The sequence below is a fragment of the Chlamydomonas reinhardtii genome, chromosome 13 (genome assembly GCF_000002595.2).
Source record: "Chlamydomonas reinhardtii strain CC-503 cw92 mt+ chromosome 13, whole genome shotgun sequence".
Lineage (NCBI taxonomy): Eukaryota > Viridiplantae > Chlorophyta > Chlorophyceae > Chlamydomonadales > Chlamydomonadaceae > Chlamydomonas > Chlamydomonas reinhardtii.
In genome coordinates this window covers 2,309,010-2,333,450 of record NC_057016.1, presented here as the reverse complement: position 1 = coordinate 2,333,450, position 24,441 = coordinate 2,309,010, and the positions used below count along the sequence as shown (strand labels likewise).

At 68.9% G+C, this 24,441-nt stretch overlaps 2 protein-coding genes across 2 annotated transcripts; one reads left to right on the top strand and one right to left on the bottom strand.

The window, feature by feature from the left end:
• Positions 1–78: 78 nt before the first annotated feature.
• Positions 79–2,015, bottom strand: CHLRE_13g579150v5 (uncharacterized protein). Its single transcript, XM_001693506.2, has 3 exons — positions 1,642–2,015; positions 1,445–1,543; positions 79–936 (listed from the first exon to the last, which is right to left on the bottom strand). Exons 1-3 carry the CDS (start codon positions 1,788–1,790, stop codon positions 723–725), a joined length of 462 nt encoding a protein of 153 aa, XP_001693558.2. The 5' UTR covers positions 1,791–2,015; the 3' UTR covers positions 79–722.
• Positions 2,016–2,223: 208 nt separating this feature from the next.
• On the top strand, positions 2,224–22,958 carry CHLRE_13g579100v5 (uncharacterized protein). Its single transcript, XM_043069521.1, has 25 exons — positions 2,224–2,355; positions 2,514–2,650; positions 2,961–3,024; positions 3,323–3,493; positions 3,984–4,163; positions 4,613–5,991; positions 6,194–6,597; positions 6,920–7,429; positions 7,592–9,596; positions 9,757–10,032; positions 10,263–10,531; positions 10,797–11,825; positions 12,151–12,357; positions 12,624–12,862; positions 13,375–13,478; positions 13,936–14,101; positions 14,946–15,328; positions 15,563–15,839; positions 16,156–16,413; positions 16,867–17,308; positions 17,847–17,990; positions 18,434–18,537; positions 18,837–19,112; positions 19,346–22,106; positions 22,357–22,958. Exons 1-25 carry the CDS (start codon positions 2,269–2,271, stop codon positions 22,746–22,748), a joined length of 12,264 nt encoding a protein of 4,087 aa, XP_042917496.1. The 5' UTR covers positions 2,224–2,268; the 3' UTR covers positions 22,749–22,958.
• The last annotated feature ends 1,483 nt before the right edge of the window (positions 22,959–24,441 follow it).

The window sequence follows — 24,441 nt, the reverse complement described above, 5'->3', positions numbered from 1 at the left end:
GCTGCCGGCGCAACCGTGGAGCAGCATTTCACTTGTACATTCATGGATTTCATGCAGACGCGATGGGAGTCGCTATGACGCAATCATGCCTTACAAATCACCTCCACCCAGAAGGCCCCTTGCCAGCACACTCGTCTCACACACTTGCGACACTTGCCTATCGTGCTGAAGGCGCTGCGCATGGGAGGAAGGCCTGACGGCGCGTAAGTCCCACATACCCTAAGGGTGGCCACAGCTCATCATCAAGGCCTTCTACGGCGCTCCTGCTACACTGCGCGGCACTTGCCTCCATGCATTCACGGCACGGCATTACCTGAGCCGGGCAATGCGGGCACATGCGTCCAGCACTACACGTCGCAAACCGCAAATCCCACAGCCGCTACCACGACTCCTTGCTCGTTCCTAGCTTCACACGCTGGTTCCACAAATCTATCGGACCATAAGCGGCTGAAACCCAGGCCAGGTAGTGGTCATGCGATCTCAGTGCTCCAGTCCTTAAGAGTCCATCGTGCACTCCGCTTGTGCGCCTCAACCTCATTCCAGGCGAGCACACTTCCTGCCGGCCGAAACCGGCATACATGGCCAATGCGCCACCATGGCAAGCCGCGCCCCGTCTGTGCGCCGCAAGGCGCCACCGCCTTCGGCGGCCCTTGTAGGCTGAGCTATCGTCCGCAATCCTGAGCAATGCTGTCCGGCCCCCTTCGCGCCGTCCAGCCTCTCCTCTACGTCGACTCTTTCCCCGCCGCCCCCGCGGCACCGCTGCCGTCGCCGCCCGCCGCCCCGCCGCGGCCTCCGCGCGCCATCATTGCCGCCGCCTCCCGCCGCCGCAGCGCCGACATGACCTCCCACTTGACTGCGGAGGCGGGGTTGCTCTTGAGCCGCGACTCGGGGGTTTTGATGAGGTAGGCGTCCAGGCCGCCCATGTCCTCGATGTGCCTGTATCCGGTATGTGGTATGTGTGCCAGCCGGTAGGATTAATATGAGGTGTAGGTCACAGGTGTAGGTCACAGGCTAGCCTGGAGCTCGCGACGGCGTCTTGCATTCGCATTCACTAGCAAGCACCTCGCTAACTAGGTGGGGCATAAGTGTCTGATCGGATGCGGAGCGAGGAGACGTGTGTGTGCGAGTTCGGCGTGGGGAGAAATGACGCGTGCCGACATGCTGACTGTTGACTGTGTTGAGGTGGGTAGGCCCCATTGACGGATCCGAGGCTGCGGCTGTGTGGCCGGGGCTGCTGTCCTGCACGGCCGCTCGCATGTGCAATGCTCTTCCATCCGGCGCGGATATGGCAGATAAGTATGTGAGGCGCTCCAAACCTGACTAAGAATCCAGCACCGAAACCGCCTCCCATCACCTTTTCCTCTCCTACGCAACCCTGCCTCCGCACTGGATGTTTTGACGTGGACACAAATCTGCTGAAGGCCGCCGCAAACCAGCCACGCACCGTAGCGTGTCCTTGGTCATCACCAGCTCCACCTTCCGCCCGAGCGCCTCGCTCCAGAGGCGCACGCGATGCCAGTTTGGCAGCACTAGGGACACACGCCTGCGGGCATGAGCAACGTCGTTCAAGGCGTCGTGACGACAGCGTGGGGTTGGCAGGGCGGGCGGTGCAAGGAACGCCTCCGCCCCAAATCCACTCACTCGTCCTTGCTCTTCGGGTATTGTCGCACTCTAAGCGTTATTTGTGTGTCGCCCCAGACCACATCGCGTCGGTGCGCTTGTAGGTGCTCAAACTGCTTCCGAGCTGGGGGAATCAGCCGGCTGATCAGCTGCCGGACGTTGGATGACATGCTTAGGTGCTGAAAGTATGCTTAATTCAAGAAAATCGCTGCTACGCGAGGGCTAACCGCGCAGCAGCGCAACAAGCGCGACACAGGCGCTATCTTCTGCTGGTGTTATACTTTTATTATTACAGTATCAACTATGTTCTGAAAGCGCTGCAATGAATACGTGAGCGGTAGAGGGCAGAACTTAGCAAGTTGGCTTGGCGATGTGTTTTGAGGCTATTTTGTAAGTATAAGCGGTAATGCTCAGTGCTATGTTTAAATATCATGAAGTAAAGAAGCAAACACGCAAACGTCGAGGTAGTGAGTGCAATCGGAGTCGCTTTCAGCACCTGTTCTAGCATAGGATCCATGCAAAGCTGCATAACACAGGTGTGCAAATAAGGAGTGGATGTATGTTAGCTAACAACACGTTAGAGTCGGGACAAGTCTTCCATTTATAATTTCCCGCCAGATGGCCCGCAGCGTGTAGGCTCCTCGCAGAATGGCCGGGCTTGGGTCTCGTGCCGCTGCTATCCTTTCGGAGGAGCCATTTGGAGTGAAGCTCCTCCGCCGGGAGTATGAGCGCAAGGCGAGCTGCTGCCGGGTGAACGGGCTTTGCTGCGTCGTCAAGCCGCATGTTAGCAGGCTCAACGTACAGACGCTGCACTAAGCTCTTGTTTAGAAGGCACGCCGGGGTCCGGCCGAAAACAGACGCTGTCCTGCGTCCCTTGCGCCTTTTGCCTGCAGGCGGGCGGGCGCTTTAAGCGGAGCGACGGCCCCGGCTGCGCGCTGCCGCCCGGCGCCATCCAGCTGTATGTGCGCGAGGGCGCCGCACCGCCCGGCGGCGACTGCTGCGTGGAGGAGGTGGCGGTGCTAGGCAGGCGGTGAGCACCGGGCATGCGCGTGCGGGTTTGTTCGGTTTTGCTGCACCGCTGCTAGTTGCCAGACCAACGCCTCGGAGACGTCCGCGGCAGCTGTGGCTGTTGCGGTCTGCGGCCGGGGCGTCAAGCCGCGTGCGGGTTCTCGAAGCTTCATGGCTAAGTGTGTGCGGACTCCTGCCACTCCGCTCCGCTCCGTCACACACACGCACGCCACCCCCTGTTGCTGCCAAGCTTCCGCCCCGTCCCTCCTTCCTCCTCTCCGCCCTCTCCAACTTCCTCGATTGCTGTTGTGTTCCCCCCCCCCCCTCCTCAGTGTGGCCTGGACATGCGGCCACCGCGTGCGCAAGCTGTTCACACTGGGATTCGAGGTGCTGCAGGTGCGGCCGCCCCCTGCACCCTGCACCCTGTACCCCGCAGCCGCCTGTTTGCGTGGCGCTGTTGTCTGCCGCCTGTTGCCGCCTGTAACCGCCTGTTGCCGCCTGTTACATCCTTTTGCTTGTTACCGTCTGTTACCGCGTGTTGCCGCCTGTTGCCGTCTTTTGCCGCCTATTGCCGTCGGCGCCACAACCTCACAATGCCCAACACGCACGCGCGCGCGCACACTTTGCTTGCACATCCTTAGCAGTCAGCACCGTGCTAACGGTCCACTCTTTCCCCACATGTGTGCGCGCACAGGCCACGTGGGCGCTGTTCCCGGGCTACGGTCGCGGCGAGCCCGTGCTGTGCCTGCTGGGGTCCGCCGGGCTGCTGGCCACGTGCGCGGCGGGCGGCGAGCTGCAGGAGTGCGCGGTGCCGCCGGGGCTGGAGGCGCTGTGGCCGGCGGGCGAGGCGGGGCTGCTGCTGGGGGTGAGGGGGAGCGGATGCGTGTGCGTGTGTGTGTGTGTGTGTGGGGGGGGTAGCCATCCATGGGATGGTGTGTATCAAATATGAAGTGAAGTGGGGGGGTGGGGGATTGTAGATACCAGCCCAAAATAAACCGAACCCGGTCGGTGCGTGTGTGTGTGTTGGGGGGGGGCGGGGGGCAGCTAGGGGGGGGCAGTGGGCAGTGGGCGGAGGCATACTGGAGGTCGTGATTGCGGGTTGGGGTTGCCGACCTGCAGGGGGCCCCAGGGTTTGCCGGGCTGCGGGCGGGACCAAGTACGGCAGCCTTGTTGCAGACTTCGCCTTGGGTCCGGATGCTCCAAATCAAGCCTCAAGTCCTCAGAGGCACCGCACCCATCCGCGCCTGCCTTCACACCTCACACCGCTTCCCACGACGGCTTCCCTATCCATGAACAACCTAAAGACATTACCGTACGCTACCACCCGGCGGACACACCACACGTGACCCCATCAGGGCGCCGCCGCCTCCACGCTGTACCTGCTGTCCCACCCGCTGGACGAGCCGGCGCCGGTGGTGGCTGACGTGGCGGCGCGCTACGGCGGGCGGCCCGGCGGCGGCAGCTACGCGGGCTGGGCGGGCGAGGCGGTGGTGTGGAGCAGCCACGACCTGCCGTACCTGGCCACTTACAGCGAGGTGCGTGTGCGTGTGTGCATGTGTGTGTGCATGTGTGCGTTGGGTGTGTGTATGTGTGTGTGTGTGTGCGTGTGTGTTGTGTGTGTGTGCGTGTGTGCGTTGGGTGTGTGTGTTTGTGTGCGCGTTGGGGGTGGCGGTTGGGGGGGGGGAGGATGAGGAGCGTGCTTGAGGAACGGGTTGGCGGGCGTGTCAGGAGGGAAAAGAAACTGTTGGAGTATTGTGCACATGTAGTGCCGTGCGAGTGCGTGTGTGGATGCGGGCGGATATGCCGCTGCCACCCGCGCATCCCCTCTGCGCCCTCCGCCCTCTGCGCCCTCGGCCCGCTGCGCCCTCCGGCCGCAAGCGCCCTCCGGCCCCACGCGCCCCTGCATGCCCCCCGCGCCTCCGCCTGCCCCCACGCGCCCCTGCCTGCCCCACGCGCCCCCGTCTGCCCCCATGGCGCTCCGCAGGCGGCTGGGCGTCTGGCTGTGTGGGCTGTGGGCCGCGCGGCCCTGGCTCCCGAGCTGCTGGGGGACCTACCCGACATGCCCGCGGCCACTCCCCTGCCGCCGGGCGCCATGGCGGGGCCGGGCGGAGCCGGGCCCCACATGCCCGTCGCCGGCGCCGGTGTTGGTGTTGGTGTTGGAGCTGGTTTTGGCGCCGGTGTTGGTGCTGGTGTTAGTGCTGGGGTGGCAGGTGGAGGTCGCAGTGATGGGGTTGCAGGAGGAGGGTTGGGCGGCGGCGGTTTCGGCGGCGTGGCGGCGGCGCTGGGCGCGCCGCCGCCCAGCGCTGTGGCTCCGGGCACGGCGACGTCGGGCATGTCGCTCGCCACGCCGCTCAGCATGTTCAGCTTCCAACCCCACGGCGGCGGCGGCGGCGGCGGCGGTGGCGGCGCTATGGGGAAGGGTGGTGTTGGTGCCCCCGGCGGCGCTGGCGGCAATGCCGGGACTGCTGGCGGGATGGCGGGCGGCGCGGGCGGCGGCGGCGGCGCGTCGTTCGGGTTCGGCGCCGTGCGGGGCCAATCCATGGCGGCGCCGTCGCCGGCGGCGCCGCCCAGCGCTGCGCCGTCGGACATGTCCATGGCCTTCACGCCCATGCACGGCGGCGGCCCGCCGCCGTCGGCGGCGGCGGCGGCGCTGTATGCCGGCTTTCCGCCGCCGGCGGAGCAGCAGACGCCGGCGAGCGCGGCGCCGTCGGACATGTCCCTCATGGACATCACACCGATGCCGCCGCCGCCGCCGCCGCCACAGCTGCATGGAGTGGGTGGCGGCGTGGGCGGCGCCGCCGCCGCCGCCAGTGCTTCGCCCTACCTGCCGCCCAGCGCCGCGCCTTCCGACATGTCCATGGCCATGACGCCGGCGCCAGGGGCCGCCGCCATGCCGGCGCCGGCGCCGGGGCCGGGCTCGCAGCAGGCGCGCTTCCCCGCCTTCCCCACGCCACAGCACCAGCAGCAGCACCAGCACCAACAGCAGCAGCACCAGCAGCCGTCGCCGGCGGCGCCGCCCAGTGCCGCGCCCTCGGCCATGTCCCTCATGACCTCGAGCATGTCGTTGGCGTCGCAACAGGCCACGCCCGCGTCCGCGACGCTGGCGGCGGCGCCGCCGCCGCCGCCGGGCGGCGCGGCCGGCGCGCGGCGCAGCTTTGGCGGCGGCGCCGGTGGCTGGGCAGGCTTCGGCGTGGGTGCCGCAGGCGCCGCTGGCGGCGGCGGTGGGTACATGTCTCCGTACGTCGGCGCGGTGGCTGGCACGCCTGTGGGTGGCGGCGGCGGTGGCGGCGGCGCGGCGGGCTGGGCGTCGCCGGCGCCGGTGGGCCTGGGCGGCGCGGCCGTGCCCGGTTCGGCTCTGAAGCGGTGCGTTTGGCGGCGCGTGTGTCGCGGCTGCTGACTGCTGTCGCTGCACACAATGTCTGTGTCGTGTGACGCCTGCTTACCTGCGTTCGACTGTGCGGTGGCCTTTCTGCTGCCGGTATTGGGTTGAGTGGAAGAAGCGCGCTTACTTACCCGCCCGCGCGCGCCGATATGGATTATTGCACGCGCTTTGCCTTTCCCGCAGGGCCCCCGCGACGCGCACTCCCGACGGCTTCCTCTCGCCGCACCTCTTCAACCCCACGCCGCGCGCCGCGGCGGTCGCAGCAGCCCACGCCGCCGCCGCCGCCGCCCCGAGCCCAGGCGGCTTTGGCTACCACGCCGCCGGCGGCCGAGACGCTGGCGGCAGGCCGCCGCGTCACCCGGGTACACCGGCGCAGCTTTTCGCTGGCGACGGCGCGGGCGCGGCGGCCGGCGGCGGCGGCGGCGGCGGCGTTGCCGCCAGCACGCCGGGCTTGCTGGGCGGGGTGGCGGGCGGGCGGCGCGGCAGCCGTACGCACGTGACGGCGGCGTCGCGGCCGCCGGCTGTGGGCGGCTCGGGCGGGGAGTGCCGCGTGATGGTGCTGCTGCATGAGGAGCCGCTGCCGCCGGGTGCGTGTGGCGCGTGGGTGGGTCGCTTGAGTGGATTAAATGAGTGGGTTCGGTTAGGTAGGTTGGTAGTTCATTCTAATCCCAACATAAACGTTTGTCAACCCTGGTGGGTGTCCTGGTGCCGGTGGTGGCAGTGGTCCAGGCCAGGCCAGCCTAGGCAAAGCTTCGCTAGACCAAGGCGGGTTGTGGCGAGGTTGTGGCGGCATTGGGGGCTAGCGATGTGCTGTGCTGGACTCGCACGCCTCGAGAAGCTGTGAACATACCGACCTGCGCCCATTCGCCCACGCGCCCATTCATCCGCGCCCCCGTGTCCGGCACGCAGGCGTGCGGCCCACGGAGGCTGTCATGGCCACTGACCTGGCAGGGGCGCCGCTGCTGTGCGTGCTGTGCGTGCTGTGCGGCGGCGCCGCCCGCGTGCTGGGCTTCTCCATCACCACCGCCGCCCCGGGCTCCGCCGCCGGCTCGCCCGCCGCCGCCGGTAGCGCCGCCGCCGGCGCCAAGGCGCAGAAGGGTCAGGCGAGGGAGCACACGCCGTACGCAGCAACAGCTGCGGCGGGCGGCGACGGCGGCGGCGCGGCGGCGGCGGCGGCGGCGGCGGCTCAGACGGCGCGTGTGAAGCTGGTGGGCAGAATTGAGGCGACCGCGATTGCGGCTGTAGCAGCCACCGGGCTGCATATCCTCGACGGCAGTAGCAGCAGCGGCGGCGCCGTCAGCAACGGCGCCGGCAGCGATGAAGGCGGTGGCAGTAGCAGCGGCGGCTCGCTGCTACAGCCGCGGCTGCACCGCGACCTTCTGGCGCTACTGCCGTCGGGGGAGCTGGTGGTGCACCGGGGTGAGAGGGGCAGTGCAATGCTGCCTCCGTTGCTGCTGCGTTGTTCGGCCGCCGCATGCGCTCTCTTGCAAGTACTTGTTTATCACACGTAAGGTGTGCTTACCAAGGACATTTGCTGCCTGTTGCCTGACGATTGTACCCCCAATGGCCGTGTTGTCGTAGGCCTGGCGCCGCTTTTTGCCGTTGCCATCGCCCCGAGCGCGCCCCCGCCACAACCAGCACCGCAGCAGGCGCCACAGCAGGCGCAGCAGCAGGCGAGCGCCCAAGCGCCGCCGCTTTCGGCACTGCGCGTTGGGACCGGCCCTGCCGCCGCCGGTATCAGAGGCGCCGACGCTAGCGGCGCCGCCGCCGGAGGCGCCGCAGCCGTGGAGGACCCCTCCACTCCCACCGCCTCGGACGGCGGCACCGACATGCTGCTTGACGACGGCTGCTCCGACATGGACGAGGGGAACAGCGACGAAGAGGTGGCGGCCAGGCCTGGTGCCGGCGTTGGCGGCCACAGCCGCGGCGCCTCGGCCCGCCGCAGCGCCGGCGGCGCCCGGCGGCAGCGCGCCGGCGGCGCCGCCGCTGGCGCCACCGCGGCGGCGGCGGCTGCGGTGGCGGCGGCGGCACCGATGAGTGAGGAGGGGGATGACATGATGCTCATCTCATCGCCGCCGTCGTACATGGCCAGTGCCGGCGGCGCCGCCGCCTCGACGCCGGGATCCGCCACTGCGGCGTGGGCCGCGGCCGCCGCCGGCGCCGGCGCTGCGCCCGCGCCAGGTGCCACTGGTCCGCCAGCGGCTACTGCTGCTACTGCTACTGCTACTGCTACTGCTGCTACTGCTGCGGCTGCTACTGCTGCGGCTGCGGCGGCTCTGGTGCCGGCGCCGCCGAAGCTGGTGGGGTTGCGCCGCGGCGTCGGCAACACAGTGGTCGCGCTGCTGCCGCCGCCAGCAGCCGACGCGGTGGTGGCAGCACCAATGGCATCCACAGGTGCAGCGGCAGCGCCGCCGCCCCGCTGCAAGCCGCGGCGGAGCCTGGCGGGCGCTGAGCTCCTTCCGGCGGCGCCCGCTGCGCCGCCGCCGGCGCCGCCGGCCGTTGAGCTGCGGCTGCTGCTGCCCTTCGCAACTGTCTCACGCCTGACGGCGGCGGCGCTGGAGGCGGTGCGGGCGGCGGCGCCGGCGGCGGCGTACCTGACCTTCCTGCGCCGCTTCTACGCCGCACGGCCCGCCGCCACCGCGCGCGCCGCCAGCGAGTGGGCCATCTTCGACTCGGTCCTGTCCGAGTGGGCCGCCGACCCAGAGGCCTTCTCCCTCGGCGGCGCGTCGACAGCGGCTACAGCCGCCGCGGCCGGCGGCGCGCCTGCCGGCGCTGGTGCCAGTGGTGCTACTGCCGCCGCTGGTGCTGGCGCGGGTGCTACAGCCAGCGCCGCCGGGCCCGACCCGCTGACTCCCTTCTCCACGCCACTGCACACGCGGCGCTTCGCAGCCATGTCGCTTGCGTCGCCGGCGCCGCCGCAACAGCCGCCGCAGTCGGCGGCGGCGGGCGCGGCGGCGGCGGCGGCGGCGGCTGGTGGTGCGCCCGGCAGTGGCGGCGGCGGCGGCGGCGGCGGCGGCGGGTCGGCATGGGAGCGGCTCCTGGCGTCCGAGACGCAGGCGCGGCTGCTGGCGGGCGGTGGTGGCGGCGGCGGCTTGCGGCGGCGGCTGGGCTGGATGTCGCTCAAGCCGCCGGTCGCTGCTGCCGCCGCCGGCAGCGCTGCCGCCACTGCGCCCGCCGCCACGGGGCCCGCCGCCACCGCCGCCGCTGCCGCCGCCAGCCTGCCCATCGCCAACCTGCAGGCGCTCTTTGGAGACGGCCCTGCCAGTTACGACCCGGCGGCGGCGCCGCCAGCCGCCGCCGCCGCCGCCGCCAGGCCGCTGGGCGCCGCCGCCGCGCCGCTGCTGTCCGTGCTGTACGGCCTGCACGGGCTGTACGAGGAGCTTAAACTGGACGTGCTGACGTGGCCCAGCCTTGCGCCGCTGGGCGCCTGTTTGGGCAACCTGGCGGCGGCGCTAGGCCTGCACACCTACTGGGAGCACTACGCACGGGACCTGGGGCCGGCGGCGCTGGCGGCGGCGGGCGCGGCGGAGCCGCCGCTCAAGGCGCCGCCCGGGCTGGCGGTGCGGCCGCCGTCAGACGTGTACAGGTGCGTCGTGGCTTTCGTCAGTTGCGGTTATGTATTTTATGTCTACGCATGCCGTAGTGCTGTACTACTGTGTCTTGCACATGTGTGCTTACCTCTTGGATGTACAACTTTGGACAAGGAGTTTCTATCTCACGACGCTCATCCATTCGGCTCATGGCAGGCTGCTGTCGCGCCTGCTCAATGGCACGGCACCCGAGCCGCACGAGCTGCCCTCCCTGCTGGAGCCCACGGCGCTTGCCGCCACCACCTCCACCACCTCCACCACATCCGCCACGCTCGCCTCCTTCCCCGCCGGCGGCGGTCTGGGTGGCGGTGGCCTGGGCGGCGGCGGTCTGGGCGGCGGTGGCCTGGGCTGCGGGCGTGTGCGGCACCCGGTGCTGCCGCTCACGTCGCGGCTGCTGGCCTGCTATGGACTGCTGTGCGAGTGCGCCAGGAGGTGAGAGGGAGCGCGCGAGGGGGCGGCGCACCACCTCCCATGCAACAGGGGAAGCGACAGCATAGATTACGGTACCGTGGCCACACGTAACCAAAGCCCCGAGCTGGGTTGTGAAGCGCCGGCCTGCCAATACCAGCGCTGCCCACATGCGCCGCGCACCGCTGCCTACTACCGCGCACGCCTCGCTCACCGCTCCTTAATTTGCTCCTACTGCTGCTGCTGCCGCGCAGCTGTGCCAGCATCATGCTTGAGGCCTCACTGCAGTCGCTGTCCGCCGCCGCCGCCGCCGCCGCCACCGCGACCGCATCATCCGCCACCACAGCCGACAGCGCCGCCGCCGCGCCGCGGCTGGAGGCGGCTGTGCGCGCCGCCTCCGAGGCGGTGGTGGCGGCGGTGGCGGCGCAGGGCTGGGACGCGGGCTCGCTGGGTCGCCTGCCCCCCGGGGTGGCGCTGCCGCTGAGGGAGGCGTTCCAGCGCTGCCGCGCCGCGCCGCCGGCAGGCGAGTGCCGCCGTAGTCCCTACTTAGTACCTACTCTCCCCCTGTCCATCATGCTGCTCTGTATGTGTTTCTGCCCCCAGCGATGCACCGCCAAAGCGACTGAAAATGTTTATAGTAAAGGTACCTGCATTGCGGTCTGCTGGAGCCTTGCGCAGCCGCTTTGACCACGCGTTTGCCCCTCGCCCCTCCTCCCCAATGTGCATGGCTACAACTTTGTTTCTCCTTAATCATCGACGCAACTCCGCCTCCCCTCCCCTGCGCGCAGGCTGGCCGGTACAGGCGTACGCACTGATCGGGCGCGAGGACATCGCCGCAACCCTGGCCCCCTCCGGCCTCACCACAGGCATCCCCACCATCGCCGCCGCCGCCGCCTCCGACCAGCGCCACCATCAGCAGCAGCGCGAGAAGGATGCCGCCGCCGCCGCTGCCGTGGCGGCCGCCGCCGCCAGCTGCGTCAGCGCCGCCGCCGCTGGCGGCGGCGGCGGCAGCGGCGGCGCAGGGCCGGGACCGCAGCCGTCGCAGCTGTCGGCGGCGGCGCTTGCGCAGCTGGCGGCGGCGCACACGGCAGCTGGCGGCGGCGCGCCCAGCTTTGCGGCGCTGCTGGCGCAGATTCCGGGTCTAGGCGGCGCCGGCGCGACGCCGTACTCCACGCTCGCCCCAGGGGCGCAGTCGCAGTCACTTTTCACGCCGCGGCATGGCGGCGGCGCCGCCGCAATGACGGATTCGGGACCCAACAGCGCCAACGCCGGCTCGGCGGCGGCGGCGGCGGCGGCGGCCGCCGCCGCTGCAGGTGCGCTGGGCGCCAGCCCTGCCGCCTCGCTCTTCTCCTTCCACCCGCCGGGCAGCTTCGGCTCCCTTGCAGCCGTCACGCCCGCCACCGCCCCAGGCGGCGCCGCAGCCGCAGCCGCTGCCGGCGCGCCGTACTCCCGTCGTACGCCCATGTCGTACATCCCGTACGGCCGCGCCAGTGTCGGCGGCACGCCCGGCATTGGCATGCTCACGCCCGCGGCGGCGACGGCCGCCGCCGCAGGCGGCGGCGGCGGCGGAGCCGCCGGCGCCCTGATGCCGGCGGCGGCGCAGCCGCCGCCGGCCTCGCGGCGGCTGGCGCCGCCTGCGCCGCCGCCGCGGCCGCCGCCGTCTCACTGGTGGTACCTGTGGCGGCCGCCGTACACTGCCCGGCTGCAGCTGCCCAGCCACCAGCTAGACCTGGGGGCGGAGCTGGAGGCGCCGAGGCGGCTGGAGGGCGCCGCCAAGCAGTTTGAGAGCAAGCACGGCATGGAGGGCCTCACGCGGGGTGAGGCGACACAGCGCGCGTTTTAACGCGTCCCCGGCCGCATTCGAGTCCTATCGTGACGAGTGACGCGCCACGCCCTCGGCTCCGTGGCTGCGTCTGCACGGCTGCAGCTGTTTCTGTCGTGTCCGCGGCGCGGCCGCAGCATCGCTGACCTTCCGCCTTTCCCCCAGTTCCAACCCGCCCTGACAGCAGCCCACAAGGCTGCAACCTCCTTGACCGCCCTGTCTCCCTCTCCCTCCTGCCCCTCCCCGTCTGCTATGCTACTGTTCCTGGCTACGCCTTCACTTCGTAAACAATCATGAATGCAATCCCTCCTGTCCTGCAGGCGTGTCTCGGCTGCGTTTCGGTCGCGACGGGCGGCTGCGTGACGTCATCTCGGCCCTGGACAGCTCCCACCCGCTGCTGCTTGACGGACTGGGGCTGCACGAGTCCGACCCCGAGGCGCCCGCCAAGCAGCAGCAGCAGCTGCTGGCGGCGGCGCTGCGGACCATGTCGCTGCCGCTGGGGCGAGGCGCGGTGGCGCTGGCCACGGGTAGGAGGGAGAGGGAGAGGGAGAGGGAGAGGGAGAGGGAGAGGGAGAGGGAGAGGGAGAGGGAGAGGGAGAGGGAGAGGGAGAGGGAGAGGGAGAGGGAGAGGGAGAGGGAGAGGGAGAGGGAGAGGATTGAAAGACGAGGATGCTAGTCATTCAGAGAGTCTGGATTGGCAAAAGATACCCCCGCATTGCATACTTATCACTCCGCCACTGCAAACACGCTTCGCACGCAAACACACACTCCCCCTTCCCCCACACGCACCCAGGCCGGCCGCTGCCCACCGAGCCCACCGCCTCCGTGCCCAGCATGTGTCTGGCGGGTCTGGTCCCAGACCAGCTGTCCGGCCACACCGTGGTCAACCTGGACCTGTCCACAGCGCAGCCGGCGCCGGGCGGCGGCGCGGCGGCGGACTTCACGGCCTGGCCCGAGTTCCACAACGGAGCGGCGGAGGGGCTGCGGCTCAGCGCGGCGCCCGGCGAGGGCCTCACACGCACCTGGCTGCAGGTGGGGGGCTGGGGGTGCGGGCCGGGGGCAGGGGGTGGGTGCCGGGGTGGGGCGCGTGGGGGTGGGGGTGGGTGCGGGGGTTGCACGGATCTTTGGAAAAGCGGGGGGGGCCGGGGGGAAGGGGGATCACTATCATGATGAGCTAAGGAACTGGTAGATGATGGGGGAGGGGGAATGAAGGAGGGGCAATGGGGGAGGGGCGCCGGGGGTGTTTGCGGCATGGGTCGGGTATTGCAGTCAGGACATTGCGGCGGCGCGCTGCTGTGTGCAAGTGGGGCGCCGTCGCTGACCCCAGCAGCATGCCCGCGGAGCCATTGGGATATCCGGCCACCCCATGCCACGGAATCGCCCTTACCCTTTGGACGCACACGCACACACACGCGCATATCGCAGGGTCTGCGTGTCCCCTATCTCGTCTTTCCTAACATACACTCGCACTTGCGCTTGCAACTACACATCCACGCACACATAACCTGTGCACACACACACACATACACATCACACACACGCAGGTGGCCACCAAGCCCGACGTGCCCTCCTACACGCACGCCGGCCTGCTCATGGCGCTGGGACTGACGGGGCAGCTGGACAGGCTGTCCTGGACGGACCTGTACAGGTGAGGGCGTGGGAGGGGTGCAGGGGGCGGGGGTTTGTAACTACCAGCCCAGCCTAAACCAAATCAAGCTGAACTAAACTAAATCAAGCTGAACTGAACTGGGGCCGTGGGGGGAGGCGGCTGTTGGAGGGGGGCGGCGTGAAGGGGCAAAGGTGAAACTGCAGACTCGGTGGGAGGTTGGAGGGAGGCATGCCCGGTGGACCCCCAACAGATTGGGCAGCAACTGGCCCTCCCGCAAACCGACACTACGAACTTGTCCTATACACACTCGAGGGTTGCAGTCACACACACCGTGCTGCGCCGTACTGCGCCGTACCACCTACCACAAGCCGTACCACCTACCACACGCCGTACCAACTACCACACGCCACACACCTCACACACATGCCACGCCACACCTCTCACACACACACACACACACACACACACACACACACACACACACGCCTGCCTGCAGGTACCTGTCTGACGAGCACGACCCCACCACCATCGCCGTGCTGGTGGGCATGGCGGCGCAGCGGCGCGGCAGCATGGACGCCGTGGTCACACGCATGCTGTTCCTGCACCTGCCCGCGCGCCACCCCACATCCTTCCCAGAGCTGGAGCTGTCGCCGCTGGTGCAGGTGCGGGGAGCGGGAAAGGTTTTGGGGGTTGGGGGGAGGCGAGGATGGTGGGGCTGCTGGGGTTGGTGGGGTTTGTTGGGGGGGTTGTAGATACCAGCCCAAACTAAACCAAACCCAATGCAATAGCGCGAGGAGGAGAGCGTGGCCTATGCTTGACAACGGAGTGGCACGCGATCGTCCCCATTCCCGAAATGCACCGAGTTCCCAGGTTCCCAGCGAAACATCCCGCAAATCGGTAGAAAGAAGGCGATGAGCTCTTCAGTCTTGCGCATGTGGGCGGTGCTGACGGTAACCGCTTTCGAAAATGCCACCCAGGCTCAAACACACGCACGCACGTTCTAACTAGCAATGCAGACTAGGCACACGTTGGATACCCACCTAGCAGACATCAAGGGAGCCCGGGCGCCGAGGAGGAGACCAGCGCCAGGGGGGTTGGGGGTTGGAGGGGGGATTGGTTGGGTTGGTGGGAGGCTGGAGGGGATGGGGTTGGGGTTGGGGTTGGGGTTGGAGTTGGGAGCGTTCAGCGTTCGCGCGACAGGGCGACGTGCGAAAGGGACTTGGTAGGGTGCGTGGCACGGGTGCGTGGATAAGGCGAGCGGGCAAGGCGAGCATGGGTAATGGTATAACATGCCGGAGGAAGAGGCTCTTTAATTGACAGACACGTTGGGTGCCGCCAACTAAACACATGTGCGTGGGCTTCTTGTCCGAAGCACCCTTCACGGCCCTGACACACGCACGCCCCCCGACCCACAACACACACACGCACACACACATACACAAACATATCCGCGCACACCCACCCACACGCACACACATACCCTGACACGCACCCTCGCCTTCACAGGCTGCGGCGCTGATGGGTGTGGGTCTGTTGTACGAGGGCTCCGCACATCGCGTAATGGCGGAGACCCTGGTGGAGGAGATCGGCCGAAGGCCGCTCTCGCCAGCAGCCGCAGCCGCCTTCGCCGCAGGCGGCACCGGCGGAGCCGGAGGCGCCGGAGGCGCCGGTGGCGGCGGCGGCGGCGCCGGCGGACTGCTCGGCGGCGGCGGCGGCGCCGGTGGCGGCGGCGGCGCGCTGCCGCCGGGGGCGTCGCCGCTGGCTGTGACGCACGACCGGGAGGGGTATGCGCTGGCGGCGGGGTTCGCGCTGGGTATGGTGACGCTGGGGCTGGGCGGCAGCAGGGCGGCGGCGGGCCTGGCGGACCTGCAGCTGGAGGAGCGGCTCACGTGAGAGTGGGCCTGGGGGCGGGGCGGGGGAAAAGAGGGTTGGTGCGCGTGTGTTGAAGGCGGGGGGGGGCAAAGGGGCCTATGAAAGTTGAAGGGGTAGGGCGGGTGATGTAGGGTGGTTGGATGAAACCTGGCTTTCTCATCGCTGGCCGGACATTTCATGACGCCACACCACACCACGCCACACCACGCCACACCACGTCGCACCACACCACACCACGCCGTACCTCACAGGTACTATATGCTGGGCAGCACGGACGCCTCTGCGGCGGCGCGGCGCGCCGGCGGCATGTTTGGCGGCGGCGGCGCGGGCGGTGGCGGCGGCGGCGGCTTCGGCCTAGACCGCGTGTTTGGCCGCAACGGTGGCGGCGCCGGTGCCAAGCTGGGGCACGCGCCGGGGCTGTGGGGCGGCGATGGCGCCGGTCCCGCGGCGCTCAGCGCGCCCGCCGGTGGCCGCGGCGGCGAGGGCGGCGCGGGCGGCGGCGGCGGCAACGGGCAAGGCGTTGCACTGGTGGGTGCGGCGGTAGCGTGTGTGATGCCCGCATGGCGCGCCCCCCGAGGTCTTCTAAAGCGGACACCCACCCACACACACACATCACCAAATCACAGCACACAACAGAGCACAATGCATGCCGCACACAAAGACGCGTCCTGTGTGTGTATGTGTGTGTGTGCGTGTGTGTGTGTGTCCTTCCCTTCCCACTCCCGCTCCCCGCTGACCCAAACAACCCACAACCCCACCCGGCATCCAACCCACAACCCCACCCGGCACCCAACCCGCCCCTCCCCGCCCCTCCCCGCCCCACCCCGCCCCTCCCGGCCCCCAGGTCGTCTTGGAGCCGGACAACTCGCTCAACGTGTCCATCACCTCCCCCGCCGCCACCGTGGCGCTGGCACTCATGTACCTGCGCACACACAACGCCGCTGTGGCCGCGCGCTTCGCGCTGCCAGCCACGCCCTACGACCTGGACGCCACGAGGCCCGACGTCATCACGCTGCGGGCGCTGGGCGGCGCGCTGGTAATGTGGGACGCGGTGCAGCCCAGTGCGGCGTGGCTGCAGGCTGCCATGCCGCCGCTGTTCCGGGTGAGAGGGGAGGGGAGGGGAGGGGAGGGGAGGGGAGGGGAGGGGAGGGGAGGGGAGGGGAGGGGAGGGGAGGGGAGGGAGGGAGGGTTGAGGTCCAGCGGATTGAAGGCCAGGACACTAGATAAGCCGCCCGGAATTAAACAGGGAGGGGGAAGGGAAGGGAAGGGAAGGGAAGGGAAGGGAAGGGAAGGGAAGGGAAGGGAAGGGAAGGGAAGGGAAGGGAAGGGAAGGGAAGGGAAGGGAAGCGCGGGTAGGTGGAGCGAATGTGCAACAGGTCATTGGACGTTGAAGGAGGTGGGAGGGTGCGGGACGAGGTGGACGCGTGGCGGAGACTTGGTTTGGAAGGGCAGACACGCTTTGAGCCGGAGCGGCACAGCCTCCCGGTCCGCACACGCGGCATACCCGCAATCAACACAAACAGATTGTCACCCGGCGTTCCCCTTCCCGGCGCAGGGCCCGCTCGACCAGCTCATCGACCGCGTGGTCCAGCACCTACACGCCGCGCCCTCCGCCGCCGCCGCCGCGGCCGGAGGCCCCGCCGGCCGCCGCGGCCGCACCGCCTCCTCCGCTCCCGGCGACGTCCACGCCGTCGCCCTGGCCCACGTCTCCGCCCTGGCCGGCCTGTGCCTGGCCATTGGGCTCAAATACGCCGGCAGTGCCAACGCCGCTGCCTACGACACCCTGCGTGGCGTGGCGCTGTCGCTGCTCGCCGCGAAGCGGCGGGTGCCGGAGGTAGCGCCGTCGTCGACGGCGGGCGGCGGCGCGGCGGTGGTGACGGGCGCGGGGCAGGTGGCGGGCGGCGGCGCGGCGGCGGTGGGGCGGCTGGACCGGGCGCCGCTGGAGGCCGCGCTGAGTGTGGTGGTGCTGGCGTTGAGTGTGGTGATGGCGGGCACGGGTGAGGGCGTGAGGGTGGGCTGCGGCGTGATGGGCTGGGGGGGGACATTCATGATCATTTAAGAAGTGAAGGCGTATGGGGGGGGGAGGGGGCAGGCGTTGTGGGGAGGGGTGGTGGGGAAGGGTGGTGGGGAGGGGTGGTGGGGAGATTGTGGAGGTCGGGCGAGGAGCGTTTTGCGTTTTGCGTTGTGAGGTGTGGGTTGGGGCGAGGAGGGCTTGTTGGGGGACGGGTGTTGGGTACCTGGACGTGTGTGTGCTGCGCCTCTTGCATGTGCCGCTTTGCCTGCGCGGCCTTCGCGCTGCCCAGCCGTTTGGCGCTCCCTCCCGTTCCCTGCACTGGGTTCGGTTTAGTTTGGGCTGGTATCTTCAACCCCTCCCCTCCTCCCGCCCTCCTCCCTTCTCCCCTCCCGCCCTCCTCCCCCCATATTATCGCTTGCAACTAACGCCTCTGCCTGCACTCCCCTCGTTTTCGTTGGTAATGGCTTCGTTTGGGCTGGTATTTACAACCCCCTCCTCCCCTCCCGCCCTCCACTGCACAGGCCACCTGCCCACCTTCCACCTGCTGCAGTCGCTGTCGGCGCGGCGGCACCCGGCCCAGCACCACGTGCTGTCCAGCCTGGGCGTGGGCTACGGCGCCCACTGCGCGGTCAGCCTGGCTCTGGGCTTCCTGTTCATGGGGGCGGGTGAGAGCTGCGGGGGGGGGGGGGCTGTAAACACCAGCCCAAACTAAACCAAAACCAACGAAAACGAGGGGAGTGCAGGCAGAGGCGTTAGTTGCAAGCGATGATACTTGTGGGATGGGGGCCGAGGCGTCGTGGAGAAGCAGGGCGAGCGGGGGGGGGAGTGGGGACGGGGTTACATTCATGATTATGTACGGAATGAAGGCGTAGCCAGCCACAGTAGTAGGGGGCGGCTGGGCGGTTGGGGGGCTTGGCTGGGCGATTGTGGGGCTTGCGGGGTTGTGGGTGCGGTTGCGGGTGTTTGTGGCCGTGCGTGTAGTGGCGGCCTTGCCGTCCGTCCTCAACGAGCGATTTCCCGAGAATTTACAACTTGTGTATTTACAACTCTACAAGCACAATTAACACACATGTGTATATATGGCCGTTTCTCCGCACTGCACCTGCAGGCACACACACCTTCTCCACCACCAACTCATCCGTGGCAGCTCTGCTGGTGGCGCTGTTCCCAGTGCTGCCGCACACGCCCACAGACAACCGCTGCCACCTGCAGGTGCGCATGCAGTTGCGCGCGTGTGTGTGTGTGTGTGCGTGCGTGCGTGCGTGCGTGGGCTACTGTCGTACAATCTCAGCTCTGGATACGTGTAGCAATGCAGCTGCGTAACGCAGGCCGCCTGTGCCCCCCCTCTTCTCCACTCATCTTTCTCTCTCTCTCTCTGCGGCTGACGTAGTTCACTCACATCACATCCACACATCACATCCACACATCACATCCACACATCACATCCACACATCACATCCACACATCAATGACATCCCACCACAAACTCCCGCCGCGTCCTCGCCCACCAGGTGTTCCGACACCTCTACGTGCTGGCGGCGCGGCGGCGCTGCCTGGAGGCCGTGGACGTGGATTCGCAGCAGCTGGTGTACGTGCCGCTACAGGTGGCGCTACAGCCGCCGGCTACAGCCGCCGCCGCGGCTACAGCCGCCGGGAAGCACGGCGCCGCCGCGGGCGCTGCCGCCGGAGCCGCGGCGGCTGCTGCCGCGGACGGGCCGGCGGGCCGGTGCGGCGAGGCGGGCGTGCGCGGCGACCCCATGCAGACGGAAGACGGCGGCGTGTTGCGGGTGCGTGTGCGTGTGCGTGTGCGGGTGCGAGTCTGCCTGTTTGCTTGAAGCACAGTGCCCTGAGCAAACACGCGCACCGCCATTACGGCAGTTCACATGATGCCGAGCAGCACGTACAAAGCTTGTGGCACCCCAAACGACCCACTGCGCCGCACGAGCCGCTGCATTCCTGCACCCACGCCATGTCCTCAGTGCCACCTTGGCCCCCTCCGCCCCGCCTCCCGCCGCTGCAGACCTCCTCCAAGGCCAACCTGCCCTGGACCCCTGATGGCCAGCTGCGCCCAGGCCTGGGGCCCGGCCTCACGCCCGCCACCGCCACCGCCGCCACCACGACCACCACCGCCGCCACCCCCGCTGCCGCGACGCCGGGCCTACCACACAGTGCCGCCGCGCACACCGCCGCCGCCGCCGCCGCTGCCGCCGCCGCCACCACGACGCCGGCCAGCTCTCCCCCCATGTTGGAGGCCCTGCATCTGGAGGGCGACTCCCCGGGCCGCCTGCCGCCGCCCCACACAACCCATCACGCAGCAGCGCTGCTGCGCGGCGGTGGCGCCGCCGCCGCCGCCGCCACGACAACGGCATCTGGCGGCGCTGGCGGCGGCGGCGGCGGTAGTGCCAAGACGCCGCCGTCCGTCCACCTTGTGGCGGCGCTGCCCGGCGCCGCCGACGGCACCACGGCGACGCCACCGCCACCGCGGCCCTTCGCCAGCGCCGCCGCCCACGCCGCGCATGCGGTCACCGCCACCACCACCACCACCACCGCCCCCGCCCCGCACGAGCAGCCGCCGCCTGGGGAGCAGCATGACCAGCCGCAGGCAGATGCGGCGGCAGCTGCAGCCGCATCAACCGCTGTCGCAAACGCAGCCGCAAACGCAGCCTCCAGCTCGCCTCTGCCGCTGCTGCATTATGAGCGGGTGGCGCCGGCGCTGCTGCCGGAGCCGCACCAGACCGTGCGGCTGGCGGTGCGGGGGCCGCGCTACTGGCCGCAGCAGCTGGACTGGAGCTCACGTGGCGCCGCCGGCGTGGACGGCACCGGCGGCGGCGGCGGCGGCGTCACCGGGGCGGCGCTACTGCCGCCGGGAGCAGCGGGCACACAGTCGCAGGCGGTGGCGGCGGTGGCGGTGGCGGCGGCGGCGGCGGCTGCGCCGCCGCCTCCGCCCACGCCCTACGGCCTGTTCCCATTCCACACGCCTCTGCCTGGCGGCGGCGCCGCCAGCGGCGGCGCCGCCAGCGGCGGCATCGGCATCGGCGGCGGCATCACTGGCGCGACGCTGCCGCCACAGGCATCGGCGCAGCCGCCGCCGCCGCACCCTTACGCGCCCGCTTCCTTCTCCTCCTCCGCTGCCGCCGCCTCGTGCCCCTCCGCCCTGGAGACGGTGTACCGGCAGCTACTGCTGTTTGTGAAGAAGCGCGCCGGCAGCCTCAGCTACAGCCAGGACCCCTCCGGCATCCGCTCGTTGTTGTCGCGCGCCTTCCACAACCACCAGGGCTTGCTGAGGCAGGGCATGCCGCTGGATGCCGGCTCGCTGCCACTGCCCAGTCTGTCCGTGGCGACCTCAGGAGCAAGGGATGGGGCAGCAGGAAGGGACTCGGTGGCGGCTTCGCCGGCGGCGGGCCGCAGCGCCGGCGGCGCCGTCTCACCGGGCAGCGCCGGCCGCGCGGCGCGGCGACAGCTGGAGTGGCGAGCCAGCGGCGGCGGCGGCGGCGCCGGCGGCGGCGGCGGCGGTCGGGACGTGGTCGATGCCGCATCGCCTGGCGGCGCCGCCCGGCGTATGGATCTTGACGGCGGCGGCCGCCAAGTCAGCCCCGACCGCCGACGGCCGTCCGCCGACGGCGGCGGCGCCGGCGGCGCCGCAGCTGCCGCCGGAGGCGGCGGCGCGGCCTACGGTGCCGGCAACGCGGCGGCGGCCGCAGACGCAGCCGCTGCAGGCGGCGGCGGCGAGGGCGGTTTTGACCTGGTGCACCTATGCGCCACCTTCTCCGTGGACCCATCCATCATGGCGTTCGCGCAGCATATCAAGGCCATGCGGGACCTGTGGATTGCGGCGGAGGCGGAGGCAGAGGCGGAAGCGGAGGCAGAGGCAGACGCGGAGGCGGGTGCTGCTGGAGGCAGCGACGGCAGCAGTAGCAGCAGCAGTGGCCTTCGGCGTGGCCTGTCGCTGCTTGCCGCGCCCATGACATCTGCGACTGCGGCGGCGCGGGTGGCGGGTGGCGGTGGCGGTGGCCGTGGCGCGGGTGCTGCAGCTGCGCCGCCGCCGCCGCAGCAGCAGCAGCAACTGCTGCAGCGGCGGCGGCGGCGTTGGCTGGCGGCGCGGCGGCGGCGGCGGCACGGGGCGGAGCTGCTGTCGTTCTGCTACAGCGCCCTGTATGAGTGCATTACGGGGGAGAAGACGCCCGCGCTGGCCATGTACCTACACCTGCACTGCCTCGTCCACAGGGCGGCTGTAGCAGCCGCCGCCAGCAGCAGCAGCAGCAGCGCCAGCGGCGGCGGTGGCAGTAGCGACGGCGGCGGTGCAGGCCGCCTGTCGGCATTCGCCGCCGCGGCGGCGGCGGCGCCGCTGCACGCCGGCAGTGTGCTTACGGCGGTGGCGGTGCCGCTGGCGGCGCCGCTGCGGGGGCTGCAGTTGGCGCGAGCCTACTACAGCAGCCCGCTGGCGGCGGCGGCGGCCGCCGCCGTCGCCGCCTCCTGCTCCTCGGGTGCGGAGCTGTTCTCGGACCCTGACGAGCAGGCCCTGTGGCGGCCGCTGCTGCAGCCCGCATTCCTGGACAGCCTGTGGTGCGCGATGCAGCACAGGCGCTGGCGCCCGCTGCGGCTGCTGCCGGCGGCGGCGGCCGCTGGGGCGCCGGCGGCGGTCCCGATGTCTGTCCCGGGGGCTGCCAGCACCAGGGCTGAGGGTAGTGGTGGTGGTGGTAGTGGTGGCGGCGGCGCTCTGGGTGCGTACCTGCGGAAGGGTCGGATGCTTGTGGCGGCGGACTTCGAGGCCGTTGCACCAGGTGTGACGCGTGTTAGAATACAGGGGCCAACTCGCGTGTCTTATTATGTGTCTGTCCACACGGCTTTCTGGTGTTGCTGGAGGCTGTCGTCATCACGTGGGTACCGGCCACTCGCGTGTACCCGTACTCGTCACCGCCACTCGGTGCCCACCTCATCCCGCCTTTGGCATCATAGCCCGCGCCTTCGGCACGCCTTCGGCATCTCACAAACGCCCTTACGCTTCCCTCCCTCCGCCCCGATCCTGCACAGGCGTGTGTCGGCGTGCGATCGAGCCCGAGCTGCAGGCGGAGCTGGGTCGCTGCCTGGCGCTGCACGGCCTGCCGCCGCTGGCGGACATGGCGGCGGCGCTGGACACACTGCGGCAGCTGCCGGCTTGGCAGCAGGTGCGACAGCTCGCGGCGGCGGCGGAGGCGGAGGCGGCGGCAGCGAGTGCAAGTGCGCGTGCAGGAGTGGCAACAGCCGGACCCGGGCCCGGGGCAGGGAGAGGAGGGGAGGGGTTAGGGGGCGTGGGAGGCTCAGGCGCGGTGGCGGGCGGCAGTGGTGTGGCGGCCACGTGGGCGGTGCTGCCGCTGCTGTCGCTGGTGCTGCCGGGGCTGTCGCCGGAGGCGTTGCTGCTGCTGGGGGCCGCGGTGCCGCTGTGAGGCACGGCGGAGGTGGGGACGGCTGTGCAGTGCTGCGGAATTCAGACCGTGTGTGTTGCCAGTGCTGTCATGGGCACGTGTGTGTCTGGGCGTGTCTTGGTATAAGGTAGATGTCCGAGAAGGTCAGAGGCGCTGTTCTGACAGCGTGTCCCGATGCGGCTTGATTGATTTGAGGCATGGGCTGGGGTTGGCCTGTAAGAATGTGAGCAAAGCCGCCGGGTGCCCAATTGGCGCAGTAGGCAGCAGCGCGATGGTCGGAAGACGAAACGGCTGACAACATATGCAGACAGCCACACATGCATTGAGATTCCCTAGCTCCATAGCTCCATACCCTTATAGAGCTTACGGGTATGCGTGCAGCCTAGGGAAGCTGACCACAGCTGACTGGTGCTGCCTGCATCACTCAGCAGGACCTGGCAGGACCTAAGGACTACGGGACTTCTTTTGTACTCACCAGCAAATCCGACAACGCGCACAGCCACGCAGCTTGCTGACCGCACCTCCCTCCACATTTCGGCCTTTCTCCGCATTCCAATCGCTACTTGGTTCCGTACCTGGAAACGCCGACTTCTAGCTACTCACGTGAGCGTGCCGGCGCAGGCATTGCCGCCAAACGGCCAAAGGCGTCCACCGCGGACCTTAGCTTCCTCAGTCCGCGTGTCTCTGTGTCCGGTACCCCTCAGTCCCCGATCCCGTGATCCTCATCCCTACAAGCATCACAAATTGCATCTCAGCGCATCGGTCAACCCTTCAGGGGAGCACATAGTTACGCCGCCTTCTTGCAACTCTGTCGCTGACTAGCGCTGATGACTACTCCTTTCTACGTTAATAAGGTATTCGCAGCATGTCCTGCTGCTTTGTCGTACATACTTTGCACACTCACGCTTACATAAACAGGCATGCTAGCAAGCAGCACATGAGCATGCAGACACGGTTCTGCGGTTAGCTCCAAACAAGCGACCCCAGCGGCTCGCATGAGTTGCATGGCGGAGTGTAGGGATGCACACGTCTCACTTAGTCATGCATTCATGCCCTCCCTGTTCGTACCGTATGTCCTCAGTCCTCACACACTCCTGCACACACAGAGATGTCCACACAGTACCTGCTAAACATGAAAGAACCATCAAACGAGCATCTTGAAAGCGGCCTCGCTCGGTCTAGGCCAGACCATGGAACTTGACTGACAGGGAACATCAAAACGTAAACACCTGAAGATTTGGCTCCAACGCGACTATGGAGCTTGGAGCATGTACGCGTGTCAACCCAGGTTAGTTAGGAAGGGTGCATCCTTTGCACCCCTACGCCCACAAGCCCGAGTCCCTGCCCACCCCAGTAACTTCGGAATCCCCGAACTCAAACCAAACCCCCCCTACACGTTCCAGTTAGTTCACGCTACGTCTTGGTACAGGTACAGATCATGCCCATGCGCTCTTGCCGGGCCGCCACAAGGAATGCAAGCTCATGTCCCCGAGCTCGCTCCCTGAGTAGCCAGCAGCCTCTTGATGCACGTCCCCTCCCCCGCCTTGGCTATACCCAAACACGCTGACCAGCAGCACCCCCAAACCACCAATGCAGCCGCCGCCGTGGGTAGATGCTGTCGGCAGGGCAACATCGATCTCCCTGCCTGCTACTGCTCAGTGCAAGCGGCGGAGTGGACAACGGCAGGTGCCCAGCACCGCCACAACCTCACCGC